This window comes from Mobula hypostoma, chromosome 1 (genome assembly GCF_963921235.1).
Source record: "Mobula hypostoma chromosome 1, sMobHyp1.1, whole genome shotgun sequence".
NCBI classification, from domain to species: domain Eukaryota; kingdom Metazoa; phylum Chordata; class Chondrichthyes; order Myliobatiformes; family Myliobatidae; genus Mobula; species Mobula hypostoma.
The window spans coordinates 19,536,889-19,561,129 of record NC_086097.1 but is presented as its reverse complement, the minus strand read 5'-3'; the positions used below and the strand labels follow the sequence as shown (position 1 = coordinate 19,561,129).

Sequence of the window (24,241 nt, the reverse complement as noted above, 5' to 3'; positions counted from 1 at the left end):
GTATTTTACACAGGGTATGGTGGGTGCATGGAACGTGTTGCCAAGGATGGCGATGGAGTCAGATACATTAGGGATACTGAAGAGAAATTTAGTTAGATGATTAAAAAACAATGGAGAGCTATGTAGGAGGGAACGGTACAAGTGATCTTTGAGAAGGCTGAAGGTTGGCACAACATTGTAGGCTGAATGGCTGGTACTGTGCGCTATCTTCTAACTTCGGTATTTTCTGTCTTTGCAAAGTTACTGTCTACTTAGGGCAGAAATGAAGGTCCTCCATCTCTGTCAGTCCTTGGCCATCTTCTCCATCATGTCCCAGGTGTGGTTCATTTCGGCCTCTGTGGTACGGTGCCAAGTCGTCTTTGGTCTCTCACATTTCCTCCGCCCTTCAGGAGTCCCATGAAGTGCTGTCTAGATGATGGAGTTGGCCTCTCCTCTCATCACGTGCCCAATCCCTCTCCAACGTTTCCTCATGATGATTGTGGCCATGTCCTCTTGGTCACTGAAGGAGTGTCTTTGCAAAGAATGCCCTATATTGTTAACACAGTCACAGAGCAAAACATCTTCAGATCACCATCACCACAGTGAGTGCTGAAACCCTTAGTGTGGGATTTGAATTCACAACTTTTTCTTGGATAAGCAAGGGTCAATATTGTTAGAGAATGGATAATTAGGAGCAGAGATTTGCAGGGTATGCCTGCAGAAAAATGGATCTCAGTATTGTATGTGGTGACATGTATGCACTTTGAACTTTGAAGATGCAGGACTAGCAGGGACTAGTTGGGCTGAAGGGCCTGCACGACATTCCGTGAAATTCCAGAATATCTTCAAACTCAGTCAATGCATGTTTAAGTTTCCTAAAGCTGCAATAATGTAAAAACTTAGAAAAATGTTATATAGTTAGTAATTTAAAAAGGAAAAAAAAATGATTTCTTCAATTTCTTTTTTCCAAAGCTATACATATATTTTTCATATTTGCAAGAACACACATTTTTATTTTTATCAAAATAAACTTTATTCATAATAAAAAATAATGACAAGATTAAACCATGCAATGCATTTTCACTCGTACATTCATAGTCAATACTTCCAGTACTGTTCCATTACATCCCTACACTGCGGCCCTCTCGTGTCTCTCCTTGGGGTGGTATACTGTACTACAACAACAGTTGAGGGCTTCCTCACCCAACCCCGCAGTAGCAAAAGAACCCCACAGTATGGTCTGACAAAAATATCGTATGTTGCTGTTCAAGGTAGGCAGACCATTCATCCTGCACAACACTTGCACCTCCTCCTTACAAGACGGACTTTACATCAACATGACAAAAGTTCCTTGAGATTCCGCCCTTCCACGGGTGAGGAGAAATTGGAGAAATTCTGCGGAGAAGCACCACACATCACTTGGCCCTGACTGATGTCACCCTTATTATCACCTACCATTGGAATTGACCTAACATCAGACTGCGGAGCCCTTTCATCCTGAAGTGTATGTGTGTGTGCGTGTGTGTGTGTGTGGAGGGGGGGGGGCTCTCAGACTGACCATTTCCTTGTGGGGGCGGGGTCTGACACGGCTCTGATTCGCCTCTCATTCTCTCATTAGATTGGAAGGCTCCAGAATTGGGAATCTCCGCTCAAGTCTTAAATTGGTACTGGTCTGAACCACGGCACAACGGCAAGAGACCCAGCGAAGGGGAAACGCAGACCTACACCCTCGCCACCCGCGTTAACTCTATGTGGGAGCTGATTTAATTTGAGGTGAGTGTAATTACTTTCTAAAGGACCGAACTCAAGGGAAACAAACATCCCAAGAGCTGGTGGTGGGACAGCGCCTGTGGCGTTCAAACATTGTTGTTAAACAAAGAGGTAGCGTGGGGGTGTTTTGGGAAACTCTCCCCTTACATTCGGCTTGTACTAAAACATTAGGTACGGTTGCCTTGTTTGGTGGAATCCCGAAGGCAAAATGCGTCTGGAATGTTTATAACTTGTGGGAACGGATGACCCTAATGGCATTGATCGCAGTTTGCTTACTTGCGGAGAATTTGACCGTCCGGTTTTAGTTAAATGCAATTAACCCATCCAAATATTATTAACCAATGAGATTCCAGCACTGGCTGGGAACTCAGACTCTCTGTCCCGTGAGTTTTTTTTAAAGGATACTGAACAGACTACTTTAACTTTAAAAAACTTTCAATACAAATTTCACTGTCAATTTCTCCACGGAGATTTACAACCAGGTCACAAGTGAAGATTGGGTTCAACGGTGGGGTTTTATTAGGTGCGGGCGCTGTGACTTGGGTGATCTTCCCATGCCTGTCGACTTTATTGTGATGTTGTCTTTTAACTCTTAAGTTTCCGGAACGATAAATCTGTCCTGGCTGCCGGGCAGACCCCATCCAACAAGAATCCTTGATGAATTTCTCCACGCGTGTAATGAAAAGATCTCTCACTGCTCCGGGTTAAATCTTCAGCTGCTTGTTCAGTTTGAAGCAAATGTAATCCATAGAACGGCCAGTTTGCCACTCGGCGCCGGCTGGAGATTCCCGTTCGAGCGGGAGACGGTGGGGCGGGGGGGGGGGGTGGGGAGTGCTTTCCCGAAACAGCAAGGATCCGGCTTGAAGGTTTTGGGGAACCCTCTGAAAACGGCGAGAGAGGACGTAAAACGAGAGGTGCAGTGCCCCCAGTGTGTGTTTTGGCTGGGGAGGATACAGAGGAAGGGAACGTGTGCCTGAGTGAGTGTGTGCGCCTGCACGTGTGTTTGGGCTAGGATGCAGGGCATCTCAGAGAAGGGCGTGTGGAAGGAAAGAACGGAGGGTTCTGTAAACGTTAATGAGCCCAGGTTTCGGTCAGACTCACTGACCAAACCTGTCCAGGGAAGGGGTTAGACACCCGCAGGAAAGGCCCAACAGATCTCCCTGTTATAATCTCTGATTCTGTGTTTTTTTTAAACCAGCGTCTTAAACTTCTCAGCCAAGCGTTAAATACCTGGGCATTGGCCCTTCCTGCAGTCAAGGACATTTTCCTGAGGTTGCACAGGACCTTGAGATCTTACCTGTGCCGTTTTGGTCTTTGTATGAAGTCAATGCAGAGTCCACTCACTGGAGTCATAAAATAACACAGCATGAGAACAGGCCCTTCTGCCCTACTGGTCTATACTGACCACAATATTTCCCTTGCTTGACCATTTGGGTGCATTTAGCCCATAACTCTCCAAGCCCCTCCCCTCCATGTATCTATCGAAATCCCTCATAAATGTTACATTTGTACCCACTTCCACCACTTCCTCATTCCAGGTACTGGCTAGTATGTTGGGTCTTGACTACACAATGGACAATGTTGTGACCTTGAACTTTACTGTCTACCTGTTTACCTGTCTACCTACAAAGTGCTACCACACTTTATTCTGCACTCGGTTTCTCAATGCACCACTATAATGATTATATGGATGGTCGGCAAGACAGGTTTTTTTTACTGTAACTCAGTACACCTGACAATAATAAACCAGTTTGCCATTTGCGTAAAGAAATTGCCTCTCGGGTCTCTTTAAAATCTCTTCCTTCTTGACATGTATCTCTGACTCTAGTTTTGGACTGCACAATTCTGAGGAAAAGACTCTGACCATCCACATTATCTGGAACTCTCATGATTTTATCTAGTATGAGGAAACAGTGAATCCTCCTGTACTTCAGGGAATAAAGATCCAGTGTGGCCAACCTCTCCCTGGAGCCCAGGGGCTTTAGACCCGGTACCTTCCTGAGAAATCCCTTCAAAGTCAAAGGAAGTTCATTTGCAAATTACATAGATGTTAACTTGAGATTCACTTACATAATTAATGTTGCAACACTCACAACACGCTGGAGGAACTCAGCAGGTCGGGCAGCATCCGTGGAAACGATGAGTCGACGTTTCGTGCCGGAACCCTTCGTCAGGACTGAAGAGGGAAGGGGCAGAGGCCCTATCAAAAGGCCCGAAACGTCGACTCATTGTTTCCACGGATCCTGCCCGACCTGCTGAGTTCCTCCAGCGTGTTGTGAGTGTTGCTTTGATCCCAGCATCTGCAGGTTATTTTGTGCTTATAGTTAATGTTGATTGGCCCATGATGTTCTTCTGACCTTTTAACCTACCCTAAGATCAATCTAACCCTTTCCTCCTGCATAGACCTCCATTTTTGTATCATCCAGGTGCCTAAGAGTTTCCTAACTGTCTCTAATGTATCTGTCTTTACTACCACCCTTGGCAGTTCATTCCATGCAGCTGCCACTTTGTTTTTTATATCTCTGACATCCACACTATACTTTTCTCCAATCACCTTAAAATTCTGCTTCCTGGTATTAGCTATTTCTACCCTGGGAAAATGTCTCTGGCTGTCCTCTTAATCTAGGGCTCTTATCATTTTGTATACCAGTCAAGCCACCTCTCTTTCCAATCCTTGCTCGCTCAACCTACCCTCATAAGACATGCTCTCTAATCCAGACAGCATCCTAGTAAAACAACATACACACACAATGCTGGGGGACCTCAACAGGTCAGGCAGTATTTATGGAAATGAACAAGCAGTTGACGTTTCAGGCTGAGACCCTTCTACAGCACTGGAAAGGAAGGGGAAGATGTCAGAATAAAAAGGTGGGGGAAGGGAAGGAGGATTGCTAGAAGGTGATGGGTGAAGTTGGGTGGATAGGAGAGGTAAAGGGCTACAGAGGAAGGAATTTGATAGGAGAGTGGACCACAGGTAAAAGGAACGGAGGAGAAGACCGAGGAGGTGATGGGCAGGTGAAAAGAGGTAAGAGGCCAGAATGGGGAATGGGAGGAGGAGGTGAAATTTTTTTACTGGAAGGAGAAATGGATATTGTAGAGGAATGCCAATGTAGAGGAACTCTGGGACTGCTCCATCCGTTCTATTTGCCAGAAGTGAAACTTCTCAGTGGTGAAACATTTTAATTCCAATTCCCATTCCAGTTGTGACATCAGTCCGCAGTCTTCTCGTGTCATGAGGTCACTCTCAGGGTGGAGGAGCAACACCTTATATTACGTCTGGGTAGCCTCCAACCCGATGGCATGAATATCGATTTCTCCGACCGGTAGAAACATTTCCCCTTCCCCCTCATCTTTTCTTCTATTCCCCATTCTGTCCTCTTGCATCTTCTCACCTGCCTATCACCTCCCCCCGGTGCCCCTCCTTCTTCCCTTTCTCCTATAATCCTCTCTCCTCTATATCAGATTCCTTCCTTTCCAGCCTTTTACCTTTCCTACCCACCTGGCTTCACCTTTGAGTCCAGCTATCCTCCTCCCTCCACCTTTTTTTATTCTGCTGTCTTTCCCCCCTTCCTTTACAATTCTGAAGAAGGGTCTTCCCTCGAAATGTCGATGGTTTGTTCATTTCCACAGATGCTGCCTGAGCTGCTGAGTTCCTTCAGCATATTTTGTGTGGTGCTCTGGATCTCCAGCATCTGCAGGATTTATCGTGTTTGAGGTGCAAATCTCCTTTGGACCTTCTCTAGACCCCCCACACCTTTTCTACAACGAGGCGACCAGAAGTGACTAACTGAACAGAAGTGTGGTCCAACCATGGTTTTATAGAGCTGCAACGTTACCTTGAATTCAATCTCCCACTAATGAAGGCAAACACTATACGCCCATCAATTTGTGCAATTTATGTACTTTTCTCTGTGTTGTCTGTACCTACATGCCTGTGGTGCTGCAACAAGCAAGTTTTTCACTACAACTGTATCTCACTGTACTTGTGCATGCAGCAATATGCTGTACTTGACTGTCATCAGTAAGGGCCTCACTTTTGTCCCCCTGCGTCCACAACTCAGTGAGTTCCGCGCCTGCCACGACGCTGAGCTCTTCTTCCATTGCTTCCGTCTCTATTTCTTTGGCAAGGACTCCCTGTACCGATGAACCCTCCTCCCATTTTCAACCCTCCTTCCCTTCCTGGACATCCTGCCCTTGTCTTCTGCCTGCTCTGGACCTTTTCAACGGGATATTAACTGTCTTGATTCTAATATGCCTCTCTCCTATTCCAAGCTCACTCCTTTCGAACGCTCGGCTCTCCACTCCTTCCGCACTGCTCATAACCTCACCATCAAACCCGCAGATAAGGGAGGTGCTGTAAAAGTCTGATGTACCGACCTCTACCTTGCTGACAACTCTCAGACACCTCCTCTTACTTGCCCCTCGAACAGGACCCCACTAAGGAACACCCGGCCATTGTCTCCCACACCATCACCAAACTTACTGACTCTGGGGATCTCCCATCCACCGTCACCAACCTCATAGTTCCCACACCCCGTACTTCCGTTTCGACCCCCTACCCAAAATCCACAAACCCACTTGTCCAGGTAGACCCACTGTTTCAGCTTGTTCCTGCCCCACTGAATTCATATCTGCAAACCTCGATTCTGTTTTATCCCAGCAACACCCATCAAAGTTGCTGGTGAACGAAGCAGGCCAGGCAGCATCTCTAGGAAGAGGTACAGTCGACATTTCGGGCTGAGACCCTTCGTCAGGACTAACTGAAAGAAGAGCTCATTAAGACATTTGGGGGGGGAGGGGGAGATCTGTTTTATCCCCCCGGTTCAGTCCCTTCCTACTGACATCTGTGACACCTCACACACTCCTGATTCCTTCATCTTATTTTCACTATGGATGTCCAGTCCCTATACACCCCCATCCCCCACAAGGAAGGCCTCAAAGCTCTCCGTTTCTTTCTGGACACCAGATCCAACCAGTTTCCCTCCACCACCACTCTCCTCCGTCTAGTGGAACTTGGTTCTCACTCTAAATAATTTCTCCTTTGGTTCCTCCCACTTCCTTCAGACAATAAGGGTAGTCATGGGCACTTGCATGGGTCCCAGCTATGCCTGCCTGTTTGTTGGCTACGTGGAACAATCTATGTTCCAAGCCTACACTGGTGACCGTCTCGCACTTTTCCTAAGCTACATTGATGACTACATAGAAACATAGAAAATAGGTGCAGGAGTAGGCCATTCGGCCCTTTGAGCCTGCACTGCCATTCAGTATGATCATGGCTGATCATCCAACTCAGAACCCTGTACCTGCCTTCTCTCCATACCCACTGATCCCTTTAGCCACAAGGGCCATATCTAACTCCCTCTTAAATATAGCCAATGAACTGGCCTCAACTATTTCCTGTGGCAGAGAATTCCACAGATTCACCACTCTGTGTGAAGAAGTTTTTCCTCATCTCGGTCCTAAAAGGCTTCCCCTTTATCCTCAAACTGTGACCCCTTGTTCTGGACTTCCCCAACATTAGTGCTGCTTCCTGCACCCATGCTGAACTCGTCAATTTCATCTACTTTGCCTCCAACTTCCACCCAGCCCTCAAATTCACCTGGTCCATCTCTGACACTTCCCTTCCCTTTTCTCTATCTCACCATCCCTACCTCTGTTTATCCACCAATGTTTATTATAATCCAACAGACTCTGACAGCTATCTGGACTAAACCTCATCCCACCCTGCCACTTTTTTAAAAAAAAGCAAGCCATCCCCTTCAGTCAATTCTTCTCTCTGCCACATCTGCTCTCAGGATAAGGCTTTTCATTCAGAATGAAGAAAAAGCCCTCTTTTTCAAAGAAAGGTGCTTCTCTTCCTCCATCATCAACAGTGCCCTGAACTGCATCTCTTCCATTTCACATATGTCTGCTCTTACCCCATCCTTCTGCCACCCTACCAGGGATAGGGTTCCTCACATAGCACTCCAACAGCCTCCCCGTCCAGCACATAATTCTCCAAAACTTCCGCCACCTGCAGCTGGATCCCACCACCAAATGCGTCTTTTCCTCCTGCCCGCTTTCTGCAGGGATCGCTCCCTACGTGACTTCCTTGTCCATTCGTTCTTCCGCACCGATCTCCCTCCTGGCACTTATCCTTGCAAGTGGAACAAGTGCTACACCTCCTCCCTCACCACCATTCAGGGCCTCTAAACAGTCCCTCCAGGTGAGGCAGCTCTTTACCTCTGAGTCTGTTAGGGTCATATACTGTGTTTGGTGCTCCTGGTGTGGCCTGCCGTATATCAGTGAGTCCCGACATAGATTGGGAGACCACTTCACCGAGCATCTATGCTCTGTCCAGCAGAACAAGCAGGATCTCCCAATGGCCATCTGTTTTAATTCTACTTCCCATTCCCATGCTGATATGTCTATCCATGGCTTCCTCCACTGTTGTGATATGGCCACACTTAGGTTGGAGGAACAGCACCATGTATTCTGTCTGGGTAGCCTCCAACCTGATGGCATGAACATTGATTTCTCAAACTTCCAGTAATGCCTCTTTTCCTGCCCCCTCCTTCACCATTTCCTATTCCCTTTTCCCTCTCTCGTGTTATCTCCTTGCCCGCCCATTGCCTCCCTCTGGTGCTCCTCCCCCCACCTTCCTTCTGCCTCTTTCACCAATCAACTTCCTAGCTCTTTGCTTCATCCCTCCCCCTCCAAGTTTCACCTATCACCTGGCGTTTCTCTCTCCACCCAAAAGCTTTTTTCCTCCAGTCCAGCCGAAGGGTTTCGGCCTGAAACGTTGACTGTTCTTATTTCTATAGATGCTGCCTGGTGTGCTGAGTCCCTCCAGCCATTTTGTGTGCGGGTTGCTTGGATTTCCAGCATCTGCAGATTTTTCTCTTGTTTGTACTTGACCAAGGCAGCTTTGTGCAATGTGAGCAGAAAGGCATCAACTTTCCTCATGTTGGCGTACAGGTCACATGATCTGCTGTTCACTGACTTGCATCATATAAGGCAGTGACAATAAATGCTATTCTGATGGGCTGGTTGGGTTGGAATGGTACAGTATGGAACATTACTGTCACATTTAGCACAGTTGCTTCACAGCATCCACATTCACTGATCGGTGAGTGATTCCGTAAGAAGTTTGTACAGTCCTGGGTGTGCTGGTTTCCTACCACAATCCAGAGATGTATGGGCTAGTGTTCGTAACTTGTGGGTACTCTGGAAATACAGGCAATGTTTCCACTCATTTATAATAACTAGTGTGTGCAAAAATCTTGTGCTACGGAATTTTATGCCCAGTGACAACAGCATTTGCATGCAGAATAATTTCTTCAATAAGCCAGTTCTAAAATCTGCAGACAAAACTCCACGTTGTCAACACTGTCCGCATCAGAAACCAGAAAAAGAAATGTGATTGTATGCGATTGTGAAATATACTTAACCTGCCAACGAGGTCGAGGGTGACAACCTTTTGTGTGCAGTTTAAATTCCTTTGTGCGCTGATGGCAAAAGATGCGTATACGCGCACACCTTAGAGGGAACATTGAGTGTAGGGGCACTTGTGGGCCACCTTCTGCTGATTTGGTTGGGCGTAAATGGTACATTTCACTATATATTTCAAGGGAGGTGCGACAAATCTAACCTTTAATCCTTCTCTTGAGGGTAGAGTAGTTCAGCATGTGACAGACTCCATGTTTTAGTTCCTTGCTTCTGGATGATGGCCTGCACAACCTATTACTTGGATATGGCCACGTTAAGGTGCCACACTGGCTCCCTGTGACTGTGTGGGTTTCCCCCGGTATTCTGGGTGTCCCCCACATTCCAAAAACCTACAGGTTAGGGTTAGTAAGTTGTGGGCATGCTATGTTAATAAACGCTGGAAGCGTGGTGCCCTGCCCCCTCCCCCTCAAAAACATTCCTCGGAAAAATCATTCATAATTTTCTGATCTACGCCTGACAAATAATACTAACCTTTATCATTTTAATTGCAGGCATATGTGAGCAGGGGCCATTTGGGCAGAAGGGCCTGCTTCCTTGCCGTATGATGCAGTTGACCATCGTTTACCCATTTGTATTTATCCTATTCATCAGTACTAGGGCCATAGCTTTCCATGCCTTGGAAATTCAAGTGCTCATCTGGATAAATCTTAAATGCTAGGATACCTGCTTCGATCACCTCCTCAGACAGCCTGTTCTGGACTCTAACCACCTCAGATCCCTTTCCAATGTCCTCTCCTTGCCCTCAGCCGGGGGGTCCCAACCTGGGGTCCACGGTGTTGCTGCTGGCGTTTAGGGCAGTAATGGAGGTCCTCCATCTCAGTTGGCGGTCAGGGTTTCCATCACGTCAGTAGCTTCCTCTCGGTTTCCACTACTAGCAGTTGTGCAAGTCCTGGGAGGAGACTCAGGAATATCATCACAATTGGGATGTAGAAGGAACCTTCATTGCTGTTTTCATAACAATTCTGTATAACCAGTCAGGGTTGTTGGCCCTGACCCTGAGCTGAACCCTTGAACCTGGAGAACCAGTGGACAAATCTCAGCCTGGCCTCTACCCTAGGACCTTTTTGACCCCCTTGCTTAATGGTATTGGTCCATGGCATTAAAAAAAAGGTTGGGAACTCCTGCCCTAAACCAATGCCCTACAGTTGTAGATGCTTCTGCTACTGGGGAAAGTTTTGTATATTTACTCTTAATTGATGCCTCTATGAAGTCCAAGCCCAGCCTCTCTTCATAGCTGAAACATTCCATCCTAGGCAACAATCTGGTGAATCTCTTCTGCACTCATGTCTTTCCTGTAGTGCAGTGATCAGAACTGTGCCCAGATGTGATAATCTAAAAACACATACCTGCTTCATGTGTAATCTTATTAGAACATAGCACAGCACCGCTGAGAAATGGGCCCAAACAAGAGAAATTAGCCTGTTTGCTCACAATATCTATGCTAACCGTGATGTCAAATTAAACTGTATCTGTCTGCACTTCATAAACACGTGATTCTACAGATGCTGGAAATCCGATGTAACACACAAAGTGCTTGAGGAACTCAGCAGGTCAGGTAGCATCTATGAAATGAGAAAATAGTCAACGTTTTGGGCCAAGACCCTTCGTCAGGACTGAGAAGGAATGGCGAAGAAGCAAGATTAAGGGGGAGAGGAAGGAATAGAGGCCTGCTAGTGATGGGAAGATGTGGGTGGGAAAGGGAGGGGGGTTATGGACCATCACCAGTCCTGATTGAGAGTCTTGGCTCGAAAGGTCAACTGTTTATTAATTTCCGTAGATGCTCCCTGAGCTGGTGTGCGTGTGTGTGTGCATCCGTCTACATGTCACTACCGTGTCTGCTTCCAACACTACCTGGCAGTGACTACCATGCATCTTTGTAGAGAATAGCTGGCTGGTGGCGTAGCGGCATCAGTGCCGGACTTCGGAGCGAAGGCTCCTGAGTTCGAATCCAGCTGGCTCCCGTGCACACTTTCCATCCGTGCTGGGTTGAGTGTCAAGCTAGCAACTCGGCCTCGTAAAAATAAGAAAGCCTGATTTAAAAAAAACGGTGTCCCGATGACTCCACTCAGAGTTAAGGGCTTTCTTCTTCTTCTTCTTCTTTGTAGAGAATACCTCCACAGATTACTACAGCAAGAAAACCTGCCTTTGACCCAATATGTCCATGCCAACCAGGATGCCCATTTAAACCAGTCCCATTTGCCTACGCTTGGCCCATACTTCTCCAAACCTGATACAGGGTATTGAGCTGAGATTGACTGTTCCTTTTCCAAGGATACTGCCTGACCCATTGAGTTCTTCCAGCAGATGGCTGGTTGCTCCAAATTCCAGTATCTGTGGTCCTTTATGTGGCTCCCTCTAAACCAGGGGATCCCAACCTTCTTTATGTTGTGGACCAATACCATTAAGCAAGGGCTCTGTGGACCCCAGGCAGGGAACCCCTGATCTAAACTTTTCTTAACCATGATACCTAAAGCACTGGCTAATGGATTTGAGTACAAAGTTCAAAGAAAATTAACTAAGAAAGTATGTATATATCCCTTGAGATTCATTTTCTTGGAGTCATTCACAGATACTTGAGAATAAATTTAAAAATTACACACAAAGCAACCAAAGTGCAAAAGAAAACAAACTGCAAATAAATAATAATAAATTACGGAAGGTTCAAAAAACAAGGTAATGATAGATTTAGAAGAATATAAGGCTAACAGGAAGGAGCTTAAGAATGCAATTAGGAGAGCCAGAAAGGGCCATGAGAAGGCCTTGGCAAGCAGGATGAAGGAAAACTCCAAGGCATTCTACAAGTATGTGAAGAGCAATAGGATAAGACGTGAGAGAATAGGACCAATCAAGTGTGACAGTGGAAAAGTGTGTATGGAACCAGTGGAGATAGCAGAGGTATTTAATGAATACTTTGCTTACCAGTATTCACTATGGAAAAGGATCTTGGTAATTGTAGGGATGATTTACAGTGGATTGAAAAGATTGAGTGTATAGACATTAAGAAAGAGGATGTGCTGGAGCTTTTGGAAAGCATCAAGTTGGATAAATCTCCTGGACTGGACAAGATGTACCCTAGTCTACTGTGGGAGGCAAGGGAGGAGATTGCTGAGCCTCTGTCAATGACCTTTGCAACATCAATGGGGACAGGGAGGTTTCGGAGGATTAGAGGGTTGAAGATGTTGTTCCCTTATTCAAGAAAGGGAGTAGAGATAGCCCAGGAAATTGTAGACCAGTGAGTCTTGCTTCATTGGTTGGTAAGTTGATGGAGAAGATCCTGAGAGGCAGGATCTATGAACATTTGGAGAGGCATAATATGATTAGGGATAGTCAGCATGGCTTTGTCAAAGGCAGGTTGTGCCTTATGAGCCTGATTGAATTTTTTTGAGGATGTGACTAAACACATTGATGAAGGTAGAGCAGTAGATGTAGTGTATATGGATTTCAGCAAGGCATTTAATAAGGTACCCCATGCAAGGCTTATTGAGAAAGTAAGGAGGCATGGGATCCACGGGGACATTGCTTTGTGGATCCAGAATTGGCTTGCCCACAGAAGGGAAAGAATGGTTGTAGGCAGATCATATCCTGCATGGTGGTTGGTGACTAGTGGTGTGCCTTGGGGATCTGTTCTGGGATCCCTTCTCATTGTGATTTTTATAAAAGACCTGGATGAGGAAGTGGAGAGGTGGGAGAGTAAATTTGCTGATGACCCAAAGGTTGGGGGTGTTGTGGGTAGTGTGGAGGGCTGTCAGAGGTTACAGTGGGACATTGATAGGATGTAAAACTGGGCTGAGAAATGGCAGATGGAGTTCAACCCAGATAACCGTGAGAGGGTTCATTTTGGTAGGTCAAATATGATGGCAGAATATAATATTAATTGTAAGACCCTTGGCAGTGTGGAAGATCAGAAGGATCTTGGGGTCCGAGCCCATAGGACACTCAAAGCTGCTGCACAGGTTGACTCTGTGGATAAGAAGGCATACGGTGTATTGGCCTTCATCAGTCATGGGATTGAGTTTAGGAGCTGAGAGGTAATGTTGCAGCTATATAAGACCCTGGTCAGACCCCACTTTGCGTACTGTGCTCAGTTCTGGTCACCTTACTACAGGAAGGATATGGAAACTATAGAAAGGATTCAGGGGAGATTTACAAGGATGTTGCCTGGATTGGGGAGCATGCCTTATGAGAATAGGTTGAGTGAACTTGGCCTTTTCTCTTTGGAGCGATGGAGGATGAGAGGTGACCTGATAGAGGTGTATATAATGATTAGATTAGATTATGAGGACACATAGTCCTCTTTTATTGTCATTTAGTAATGCATGCATTAAGAAATGATACAATATTCCTCTGGTGTGATACAACAAAAACACAGGACAGACCAAGACTAAAAAACTAACAAAACATAACATATAGTTACAACAGTGGAACAATACCGTAACTTGATGAAGAACAGTCCATGGCACAGTAAAAAAAGTTCAAAGTTTCTCGAAAGTCCCACATCTCACGCAGACGGGAGAAGGAAGAAAACTCTCCCTGCCATGCCCGACCACAGTCCGACTCTGAGTTGTCTGAAAACTTAGAGCTCTGTTCAGCCCTCCGACACCGAGTACTGAGCACCATCTCTGTCCAAATGTTTCGTCCTCAGCCTCGGTTGCCAGCAGCAGGCAAAGCCAGGGATTTTTGGGCCTACCCTTTGGAGATTCTCGATTGCACAGTGACAACAGCAGCGAACCAGGCATTCCGGAAATTTCTCCAGATGTTCCTCTGCTTCTCACATCTGTCTTCATCAAATCAGAATTGTCCACGGCTCCTATTTAACAGATACGATATCATTTTCACCGGAGAGCTGCGCACGCGTGGCGCGCTGCCATTTTCTCCTCCCGCATGAGAGGCATTGATCGTGTGGATAGTCAGAGGCTTTTTCCCAGGTCTGAAATGGCTAACACGAGAAGGCACAGTTTTAAGGTGCTTGGAAGTAGGTACCGAGGAGATGTCAGGGGTAAGTTTTTTATGCAAAGAGTGGTGAGTGCATGGAATGGGCTGCCGGCAGATATGATAGGGTCTTTTAAGAGACTCCTGGATAGGTACACGGAGCCAAGAAAAATAGAGGGCTCTCGGTAACCCTAGGTAATTCCTAAAGTAAATACATGTTCGGCACAGCATTGTGGGCCGAAGGGCCTGTATTGTACTGTAGTTTTTCTATGTACAGGTTTCCCCCACCATCCGACAGTAGAGTGTTCCTATGAAACGGTTCGTAAGCCGAAATGTCGTAAAGCGAAGAAGCAATTACCATTTATTTATATGGGAAAATTTTGTGAGCGTTCGCAGACCCAAAAATAACCTACCAAATCATGCCAAATAACACATAAAACCTAAAATAACAGTAACATATAGTAAAAGCAGGAATGATATGATAAATACACAGCCTATATAAAGTAGAAATACTTTTCCACAATCATTGCCGGCACAGATCTCCGTAGCAAAAATCTCACGCAAGCGCTGTTGGCAAAAACACGGCGCAAGCGCTCTCCAGTAACCTTTAAACTATGAAGCTGCCAAATCATACCAAATAACACGTAAAAATACACAGCCGATATAAAGTAGAAATAATGTATGTACAGTGTAGTATCACTTACCAGAATCAGGACAGCGCAGAGCAGACTGATGATGGTGTGTTAGACTGAGTCGTCGCAGGCTGGGTGGTGCAGTGGCCCCCACCCTCCGGTCCACCAACCAATACATTGCCGCGAAGCATGCAGGGGTCCAGCGGTAGCCTGGACGCACCCAGCACATCTTTAAGAAAAAAGCCGAAATAAACATGCTAATTAATTACGTGCTGCCCGACACGTAATTGTTGGCCCAGATCAGTGCCAATTGCCGATTGCATCTCCTCTGATCTGGGCTGACAATTACGTGTGGGGCGGAACCTAATTAATTAGCATGTTTATTTCGACTTTTTTCTTAAATATGTGCTGTGTGCTACCGCTGCATTCTCCGCGGATCGGTATCTGTCCGCGGCCTGGGGGTTGGGGTGGTGGGACACTGGGGTGTCATCTCGTCAACTGTTTCCATTAGAGCAGGCAGCTCATCTTCTCCTATGACTGCCCGCCTCGATGTCGAAGGTCGAGGTTCGTCGTCTGCTGCGGCTGATGTGGAAGGCTTGCTTGACTGCTGAGCCTCGCGCATTTTTCTATCATACAGTTCTTTGTAAGGACTCAAAGAATCTTCTAAATATCCCCTAAACCTATGTACCCTTTCAAAATTAAAGTCATACTTTATCATTACTCATTCGGTTTCAATTGTTATCCTTTCCTCTTCCAATTGCATCAGCTCTTCATCCATCAGTTCTTGGTCATGGGATGCCAAAACCTCTTCAACATCATCTTCGTCAGCTTCCACAAGCCAAACTCACTTTGTCCTTGCTTCGTTCACCATGATCGAAACGCTTAATTATGCCTAGTTTTACACTTAAGTGTAACACCCTTACGAGCTCTTTCAGGCTTTTTTGACACCATAGAACTCATCTTGCAAACGACTGCTCACAGGCTCGTGTTAAAGCAATGCTGGCGAGAATGCCGTTCCTAATCTGGGTGAGAGCGGCTGCTCGGGGCATGCGCTGAATTTTTTTCATAACAGTGAAAACACCTTCTGAAAGCGAAAACAGGGTACTAATATAGATCTTTCGTAACAGTGAGGTTTCGTAAAGCGAACGTTCGTAAAACGGGGGACACCTGTATCTGAATAATACTGAGAGTGAGTTGTCAAGTCCTGTTTGTGAATGTGAGTCCATAGGTTGTGGAATCAGCTTAGAGTTGAGGTGAGTGAAGTTATCCACATTGGTTCAGGTTGAAAAATAATAATACTTCCTGACACTGGTGGTGTGTGTCCTGAGGCTCTTGCATCTCGTTCCTCACAGTAGCATTGAGAAGAGAGCACGGCCTGGACGATGGGGGTCCTTGATGATGGATGCTGCTTTCTTGTGGCAGCACTCCTTGTCGATGTTCTCAGTGGTGGGGAAGGCTTTGCCTGTGATGGGACGTTTTTTTGTGGGGTTTGGTGAATAATTTTTTTTTCTGAATAATCCATTTATAAGGAAAAAAAAAAAAAAATTTATTCCCTTCCGATTCTCTCTTATCCCCAGACGCAACCCCGCAGGGATGCCCCACCGGTCAGAACTAGTGGAAGCCTTGCGCTACCGGCTGCAGGAGGCCACAGAGTGTGCCGAGCCGGATGTCCTGAGGGCCGTGACCGTCGACGTAGACAAGAAGCTGGCGAGCCTACCGTTCCCGCTGCCCTCCAGGAGCACTTCCTTCCGAGAAGCCGAGGTGGACCCCAAGGCTGAGGCGCTGTACCCAGGAGATGCCCCGCCGGGCATGGTGCCCCTGGCCGGCAAGGGCGTGGGCGACCGTCTGTTCGAGGCGGCCAGTGTGCTGCTGCTGGGTGACGGCAGCCTCAGCATGGAGCTGCAGCTGAGGACTATGGTGGAGATGCTGCTCCACAAGCAGTACTACCTAAACGGTATGATCGACTCCAAGGTGATGCTGCAGGCTGCCAAGTACTCACTGTGCACTGAGGAGTCGGCCCGTGGCATGAACCTGCCCATGGGCATCCTGGAGGCCATCTTTGATGCTGACGTGAAGGCCACCTGCTACCCGGGCGCCTTCGCCAACATGTGGCATGTCTATGCACTGGCGTCTGTGCTACAGAGTGACATCTATTCCATTTACCCCATGAGAAACCTGAAGATCCGCCCCTACTTCAACCGGGTAATCGGCCCCCGGACCCGGCCGCCCGGGCCTCCGGTGCCTACCCTGCACATCATGTGGGCGGGCGAGCCCCTCTCCCAGGCCATCTTCAGGCCCCAGTACTTTGCCCCCGTTGTCTCCCTGCGCGGCCTTGACAGGCCGACCCCGCCACTCAGGACATTGGAGCTGCTCAACGCCGAGCCTGACATCTCCTACTCGGTGCTGCGCGAGAGGTACAGCATCACCAAGAGCACCTTCTATCGCTGGAAGCGGCAGTCGCGGGAGCACCGGCGGCGGGCGGCTGCCCGCTACGAGGCCCGCCACTACCTGCAGCGCTGCTTCGCCGAGGGTGGGGGCTTCCTGCCGCTGCAGCAGTTCCGCAGCCGGTTCCCCGACATCTCCCGCTCTACGTACTACGCCTGGAAGCACGAGATGGTGCTGATGGCTGGCGGGAGGCTGCCGCCCGGGCCTGGCGCCGGGACGGAGCCTGAGCCGGGAGGGGGAGGGGCTCTGCACAGCGGCGCGGGCCCGGCGAAGGAAGTGGCCAGCCCATCCGCTCAGCGCTCCCTGACCATGCAGCAGGCCAGGAGCTTCCTGCAGGAGTGTGTCCTCCTCAATGCTTGCCCACCTTACAAGAGCTTCAGAAAGAGTTACCCCTGGATCTCCAGATCCACGTACTACAACTGGAGGAAGGAGGCAATGGGCCGGACACGGGATGGCCACCAGCGCCATGGCAACGGGCATGATGGCTTCCTGGCCCTGCCTCCGCCTGCTTCCCGGCTTGGGGGCAGTGGTGGCGGCAATAGCCGCCCCCTGCCTGGTCTGCTGACTGCCCCTTCTTTCTCCGCCAGGCTGCGAAGGGTGAGGCAGTGGCAGCAGCTGCAGCTGGAGGCCAGGAGGCGGGCTCAGAGCTGGCAGATGCCACTGTCTGCCCTCCGCGTGCGCTTCCCATCCATCTCCACTGCCACCTTCCTGCGCTGGAGGGCCCTGGCCCAGAAGACTGGCTCCCGGGAGCCCAGGCGGCCCCACGGGGAGTTGCCCGCCCCTGTCACTGTCCCATGGGCCGGGGCCTCCTTGGTCCAGGAGGTCCCGGGAGCCGGTGTGATGCCGGAGCCCAATGGGATGGCCGTCCAGCCACCGGCTCCGGCTACTCAACACGGGCCATCGTCCAAAGCCAAGGCCAAGCTATTCCTGCAGCGCCGTTACGTGTCCAGGGACTTCCCGACCTTCCGTGAGTTTAGCAGTTACTTCCCGCACACCCCGCGTTCCACCTACTACATGTGGAAGCGGGCGCTCAGCAACGGGATGATGCTGATGCACTGCCCGGGGGCGGCAGAGGAGAAGCAGACCTAGCTGGGGGCCCTGGCCAGGGAAACTCCAGCCCTGTTGGGATTCTCTTGGAATCTCCAGCCCTGTCCTGGATCAACCAGACCCAAGTCCGTTCCTGACCAGGACAAACTGTAGCGCTAACCGGGACTCCACCAGGATTCTCCAACCTTCACCGGGACCCCTGACCCCCTGAGTGTCCATTGGGATACACCAGCCCTGACTGGGATCAATGAGACGAATTGCACCCCTGATAGTGTTTCCACAGGAAACTCCAGCCCTGACTGGGATTGGCCTGCTCTTAACTGAGATCAACCGGGGATCTCCAACCTTGTCCAAGGCTTCTGACCAGTAAACTCCCATCCTGGCCAGCGCCTACTGGGGAAATTCAGTTCCTCCCTGCCTTTTAACCCACCCATTAAAAACTACCTCACCAGAATGGTTTGGGCTATCTGCCCAAATACATCCTCATGTAACTTGGTTTGAGCATCTGGGGCTGTTTGCTCTGTGGAAGGTGATGCACAAAGGGAAACTGTTACTGTGTTTGAGTTCTTTTATACAAGGATACCAGAGAACTGACTCATGGATCCAAGCACTGACTGCTGAAATGATTCTGGTCGTTAGGTCTGAGTCACTTTTGTTGTATTTTTTTAATATACTGAATGTAATAATATTCTGGCAGAATATGCACATGAGGTTTCCTGTATATTTTTGTACCTCATCCGACATGTGAGTTGTATTTTTGCGTATATTATGTTCATTGTAAATGTAGGTTTTAACTGACAGCAATTAGTCCAACTCTCTGGTCTTACTGAAAAGCAGTTGGGTGATGGCAGCTACATTATTTAATTTAAAAAAAAGTTTAAAGACCTGTAGACTGCGTGTGAACTTCTCTTTAAATGTTACAATTAAACCAGCATTCACCACTTCACACTCGCACCACACTGAGCGAAGAAGGCCCCCCCCCGCCATGTTCCCCTTAAATATTTCACCTCTTTTACCCTTAACCTATGACCTCTAGTTGTAGTCTTACCACAATGACCATCAACCAGTCATTCAATAATTACACGCCAGTCGCACGTTCTGTTCGACAAGTTTACCTCCAACCCACACACTAGGGGCAATTTACAATGGCCAATTAGCTTAACCACTTGCACAGAGAGCAGTACAGAAACAGACCATTCAGCCCATCTATTCCATGCTGAGCTGCTACTGCCTAGTCCTATCAACCCCACACCATAGACATCCCTCCTCCCCACATCCATGCATTTATCAAAGGTCACATAACCCACATTCATCACTTCTGCCAATGGTTCAGCTCATTCCACACTCTCACCACCCTCTGAGTGAAGAAGTTCCAACTCGCGTTCCCCTCAAACATTTCACTTTTAACCTGTGACCCCTGTCTGGTTCAAGTCTCATCCCTCGTAATTTGTATTGTGTCTTTGGGACGGGGGGAAGAAGTGGGTTACAGTCACAGAGAGAATGGGAAAACTCCACACAGACAGCACCCAAGGTCAGGGTTGAACCTGATTCAGATGGTGCTGGGAGGCAGCAGCTCTGCCTGCTGTGACATTGAGACATCCTGCTGGTGTAGAAGTGTGGTCTCGTGGGGAGACAGACCCATGGTTGTGGGCTGCAAATGGGCTTATCCAGGATCAACTTTATTCATGCTGTACATTACATTTATTAACAGATGGCTGTGAGTGTTCTTTATGTTATGTTTATTTGGCGATACAGGAAGGAGTATGTCCTTCAGGCCCCTGTCAACCCGATTTAACCCTAACCTAATCACAGGACGATTTACAATGACCAGTTAACCTGCCGGTACGTCGTTGGCCCGTGGGGAGAAAGAAATGGATCACCCTGAGCAAATCCACGTACTCCACAGGGAGAACATACCAGAGACTCCTTACGGAGAGTGCCAGGATTGAACTTCAAACGCTGATGCTGTAATAGCTTTGCGTTAACTGCTAAGGTACATGACATGTAACAACAGCATTCAACAATTATTAATTATGTTAAAGTAAAGTTAGAGGTTAAAGTTCAGATATGGAATGAAATGTACATACATACATAAATTATTGTTCATCCCCCTCACCTTTAGCATTTGTTTTTTTGTGAGGCCCAGTTGCTAGCTCAACCCATCACAGATGGAAAGCATGCAAGGAGCCGGCTGGATTCGAACCTGGAACCACCAACCTTATAATCCAGTGCAGATGCCACTACGTCACCAACTGACCAGTATACATAAATGCCAGCATGCGTTTACAATGTAAACAGCTTTGTAAAAAGTGGTTCAAAGTGTTTACAGTGCAGTGGCTGGGGTAATAGATCAGGGGTCCCCCAGCTGGGGTTCACGGACCTTTAGGTTAATGTTTGGAGTCTATGGCATAAAAAAGGTTGGGAACCCATGTAGTAGAGGGGGTAGGGTAGCTAACCAGAATGGTTGCTCAGATTCAGTGTCAACCACAATAGAGCCTGTCTCCTGCCAAGTGAACACTGGAGGGCAGTGCCAGCCTGGATGCTGTGCCACACTGTCCCCAGTGGAGCGCACCAGCCCTGAGGCCTCCCCCCTCCCTCACACCATCACCATGGCTTGAGACCAGTCCTTGCACATACAAGACAAGTATGTGTGGAATGACAGTAGAACCATCACTTCCATCGTAGAGATCATTAACATATAACGTGAAAAGAAGCAGTCCCAACACTGACCCGTGCGGAACGCCACAAATCACTGGCAGCCAACCAGAAAAGGCTCCCTTTATTCCCACTCTTTGCCTGCTGCCAATCAGCAAATCTTCTTTCCATGGTAGTATCTTTCCTGTAATACCATGGGCTCTTGTTCAGCAGCTTCATGTGCAGCACATTATCATAGGCCAGAAAATCCAAATAAACACCATCCACCGACTTCCCTTCATCCATCAGGCCTGTTATTTGTCAAAGATTTCCAACAGATCTGTCAGGCAAGATTTCTCCTGAATGAAACTGTGCTGTCTTTGGCCTATTTTATCAAACACTCTGAAATCTCATCCAACATCTTCCCAACCACAGAGGTCAGGCTAATGGGCCGATAGTTCCTGTCTTCTGCCTCCCTCCCTTCTCAAAGAGTGGAGTGACATTTACAAATTTCCAGTCCAACAGGAAGCTTTCTAGTAAAACCCCAACCCAGTTTGAAAGTATGCAACCTGACAGACTCTTGTTTGATGTGTCAACAGTAAAATAAACATTTCACCAGGGTTCAGCGGTACAGAAGGCTATTAATTTTGAGAGGCCTACAATACAAGACCAAGGATGAGGCTTTATAAGGTATGGTCAGATTGCACTTGAAATATTGTTAGCAGTTTTGGGCCCCTATCTATGAAAGGATGTTCTGGCGTTGGCACGATTCCGGAGAGGGTTCATGAGAGTCATCTCAGGAATGAAATGGTTAATTTATGAGGAGTGTTTATTGACTGGACCTAAACACACTGGAGTTCAGGAGAATGAGGAGAGATGTCATTGAAAACTATTGAATATTGAAAGGCCTTGATATAGTGAACGTACAGAGGATGTTTCTATAGCGGGGGAGCCTAGGAACAGAGGGCACAGCCTCAGAATAGAAGCATGTCACTTTGAAACGGATGAGGAGAAATTTTTTTTTTTAGCCAGAGGATGGTGAATCTGGAAGTTATTGCCATAGATTTCTGTGTAGGCCAAGTCATTGGGTATATTTAAAGTGGAGTGTGACGGGCATCAAATATTTTGGGGAGAAGTCAGGAGAATGGTGTTGAGAGAAATAATGAAATACCTATGATTGAATGGCTGAGCGAACTTTGTTGGGCTGAATAGCCTAATTCTGCTCCAATGTCTTATGATTTTATGGCTTTATGGTTCCAGGTTTCCAAGAGCTTGGTGGATAATGGAGGCAGGACATGTACCAGAAAGTGCATGGCTTGTCTTCCCCACAGAAAGAGAAAGATTAGCTTTATCTGCACATGTACATTGAAACATAGTGTGAAATGTGTTGTTTGCATCAATGACCAACGCAGTCCGAGAATGTGCCGAGGTCAGCCCGCAAGTTTCATAATGCTTTCAGCGCCAACAAAGCATGCCCCCAACTTACTAACCCTAACTTGTATGTCTTTTGAATGTGGGAAGAAAGCATAGCACCCAGTAGTCATAAGGAGAATGTGTAACTATTCAGGCAGTGGTGGGAACTGAGCCTGCGTTGCTGGCACTGTGAAGCATGCAGTAATTGCAGCCCCAAAATTTACCATTATCCCGCAGGTCTGACCTTTGAAATGCTTCCATTCACTTCACAGTTGATCGCCTGGCACCCACCACACTTTATTGTCAATTGGAAAGTGAGCAGAACATGAGGTGAACTTTAAATTCATCAACTAGAACATTTAAATTGACCTTCAACTCCCACATCCTTGTGTGAAATGAAAAGTCTTGCCCAATGACCCTTGGTTCTAGAAAATCCCTTCATTGTCAGAGATTGCAGTCAGGAGACTCCCAAGAGATTTGTAAGCTGTAATGCTGTGGATTTGGTGAATCATGATAAAGCCCGTGGAGATATAAAATATGAAATAATAAAAGTGAGAAGCCCTGTTTCTCACCTGACAATTTCTGTGTTGTCGCTATTAGATAACCACAGCTGTGAAGATCCCTGCTGCACCCGGTGACCCTGTGATATCAGGTCTCAGAGGCCGATGTCAGGCTGTCTTTCAGGAATTCTCACAAGTTGGCAGGCCTCGATGCAGTACCTGGTAAGGCTCTGATGACCTGTGCCAACCAACTGGCAGGAGTATTCAAGGGCATTTTCAACCTCTCACTGCTATGGTTGGAAGTTCCCACCTGTATCAAATAGGCAACAATTATGCTAGTGCCCAAGAAGAGTAGTGTGAGCTGCCTTAATAACTATCATCCAGTAACAGTCACATCGACAGTGATGAAATGCTTTGAGAGGTTGGTCATGGGTAGAATGAACTCTTCCCTCAGCAAGGACCTGGACTCACTGCAATTTGTCTAGCGCTTCAGTAGGTCGACAGCACATACAACCTCAATAGCTCTTCACATGGCCTTAGGTCACTTGGATAATACAATCACCTAGGTCAGGATGCTGTTTGTTGACTATAGCTCATCATTCCTACAATCCTGATTGATAAGCCATAGAACCTGGGGCTCCGTACCTCCCTCTGCAACCAGATCCTCAGCTTCCTAACCAGAAGGCCACAATCTGTGCAGATTGGTGATAAGATATCCTCCTCGCTGACAATCAACACTGGTGCACCTCAGGGGTGTGTGCTTAGCCCACTGCTCTACTCTCTCTCTACCCATGACTGTGTGGCTAGGTATAGCTCAAATGCCTTCTATAAATTTGCTGGTGATACAACTATTGTAGGTAGAGGTATTGATGGAGATGAGCGGGTGTACGGGAGCGAGATATACCTGTTAGTGAAGTCGTGTCAGAGTAACAACCTTGCACTCAGTGTCAGTAAGATGAAAGAGCTGATTGTAGACTTCAGAAAGAATAAGATGAGGGAACACAAACCAATCCTCATAGAGAGATCAGAACTGCAGAGTGAGGAATTTCAACTTCCTGGGTGTCAAGATCTCTGAGGACCTAACCTAGTCTCAGCATATTGGTGCAGCTATAAAGAAGGCAAGACAGTGGCTATTTTTCATTACAAGTCAGAAGAAGTTTGGTTTGTCACCTAAGACACTCAAAAACTTGTATAGATGTGCCGTGGAGAGCATTCTGACAGGCTGCATCACCGTCTGGTATTGGTGGGGGTGCTCCTGCCCTGGACTGAAAGAAGGTGAAGAAAGAGTCAGCTCCATCTTGGGTAGTATCCAAGACATCTTCAGGAGCAGTGCCTCAGAAAGGTGGTGTCCATTAAGGACCCCATCACCCAGGACATGCCCTCTTCTTATTGTTACCGTCAGGA

The 24,241-nt window shown here is 47.5% G+C and overlaps 1 protein-coding gene across 1 annotated transcript; it reads left to right on the top strand.

The window, feature by feature from the left end:
• The first annotated feature begins 16,391 nt into the window (after positions 1–16,391).
• Positions 16,392–18,332, top strand: vrtn (vertebrae development associated). The gene has a single exon (XM_063058284.1). It carries the CDS (start codon positions 16,392–16,394, stop codon positions 18,330–18,332), a length of 1,941 nt encoding a protein of 646 aa, XP_062914354.1.
• Positions 18,333–24,241: the final 5,909 nt, after the last annotated feature.

Coding starts and splice junctions, on each gene's coding strand:
- vrtn (XM_063058284.1), top strand. CDS start 16,392: ATGCCCCACCGGTCAGAACTAGTGGAAGCCTTGCGCTACCGGCTGCAG.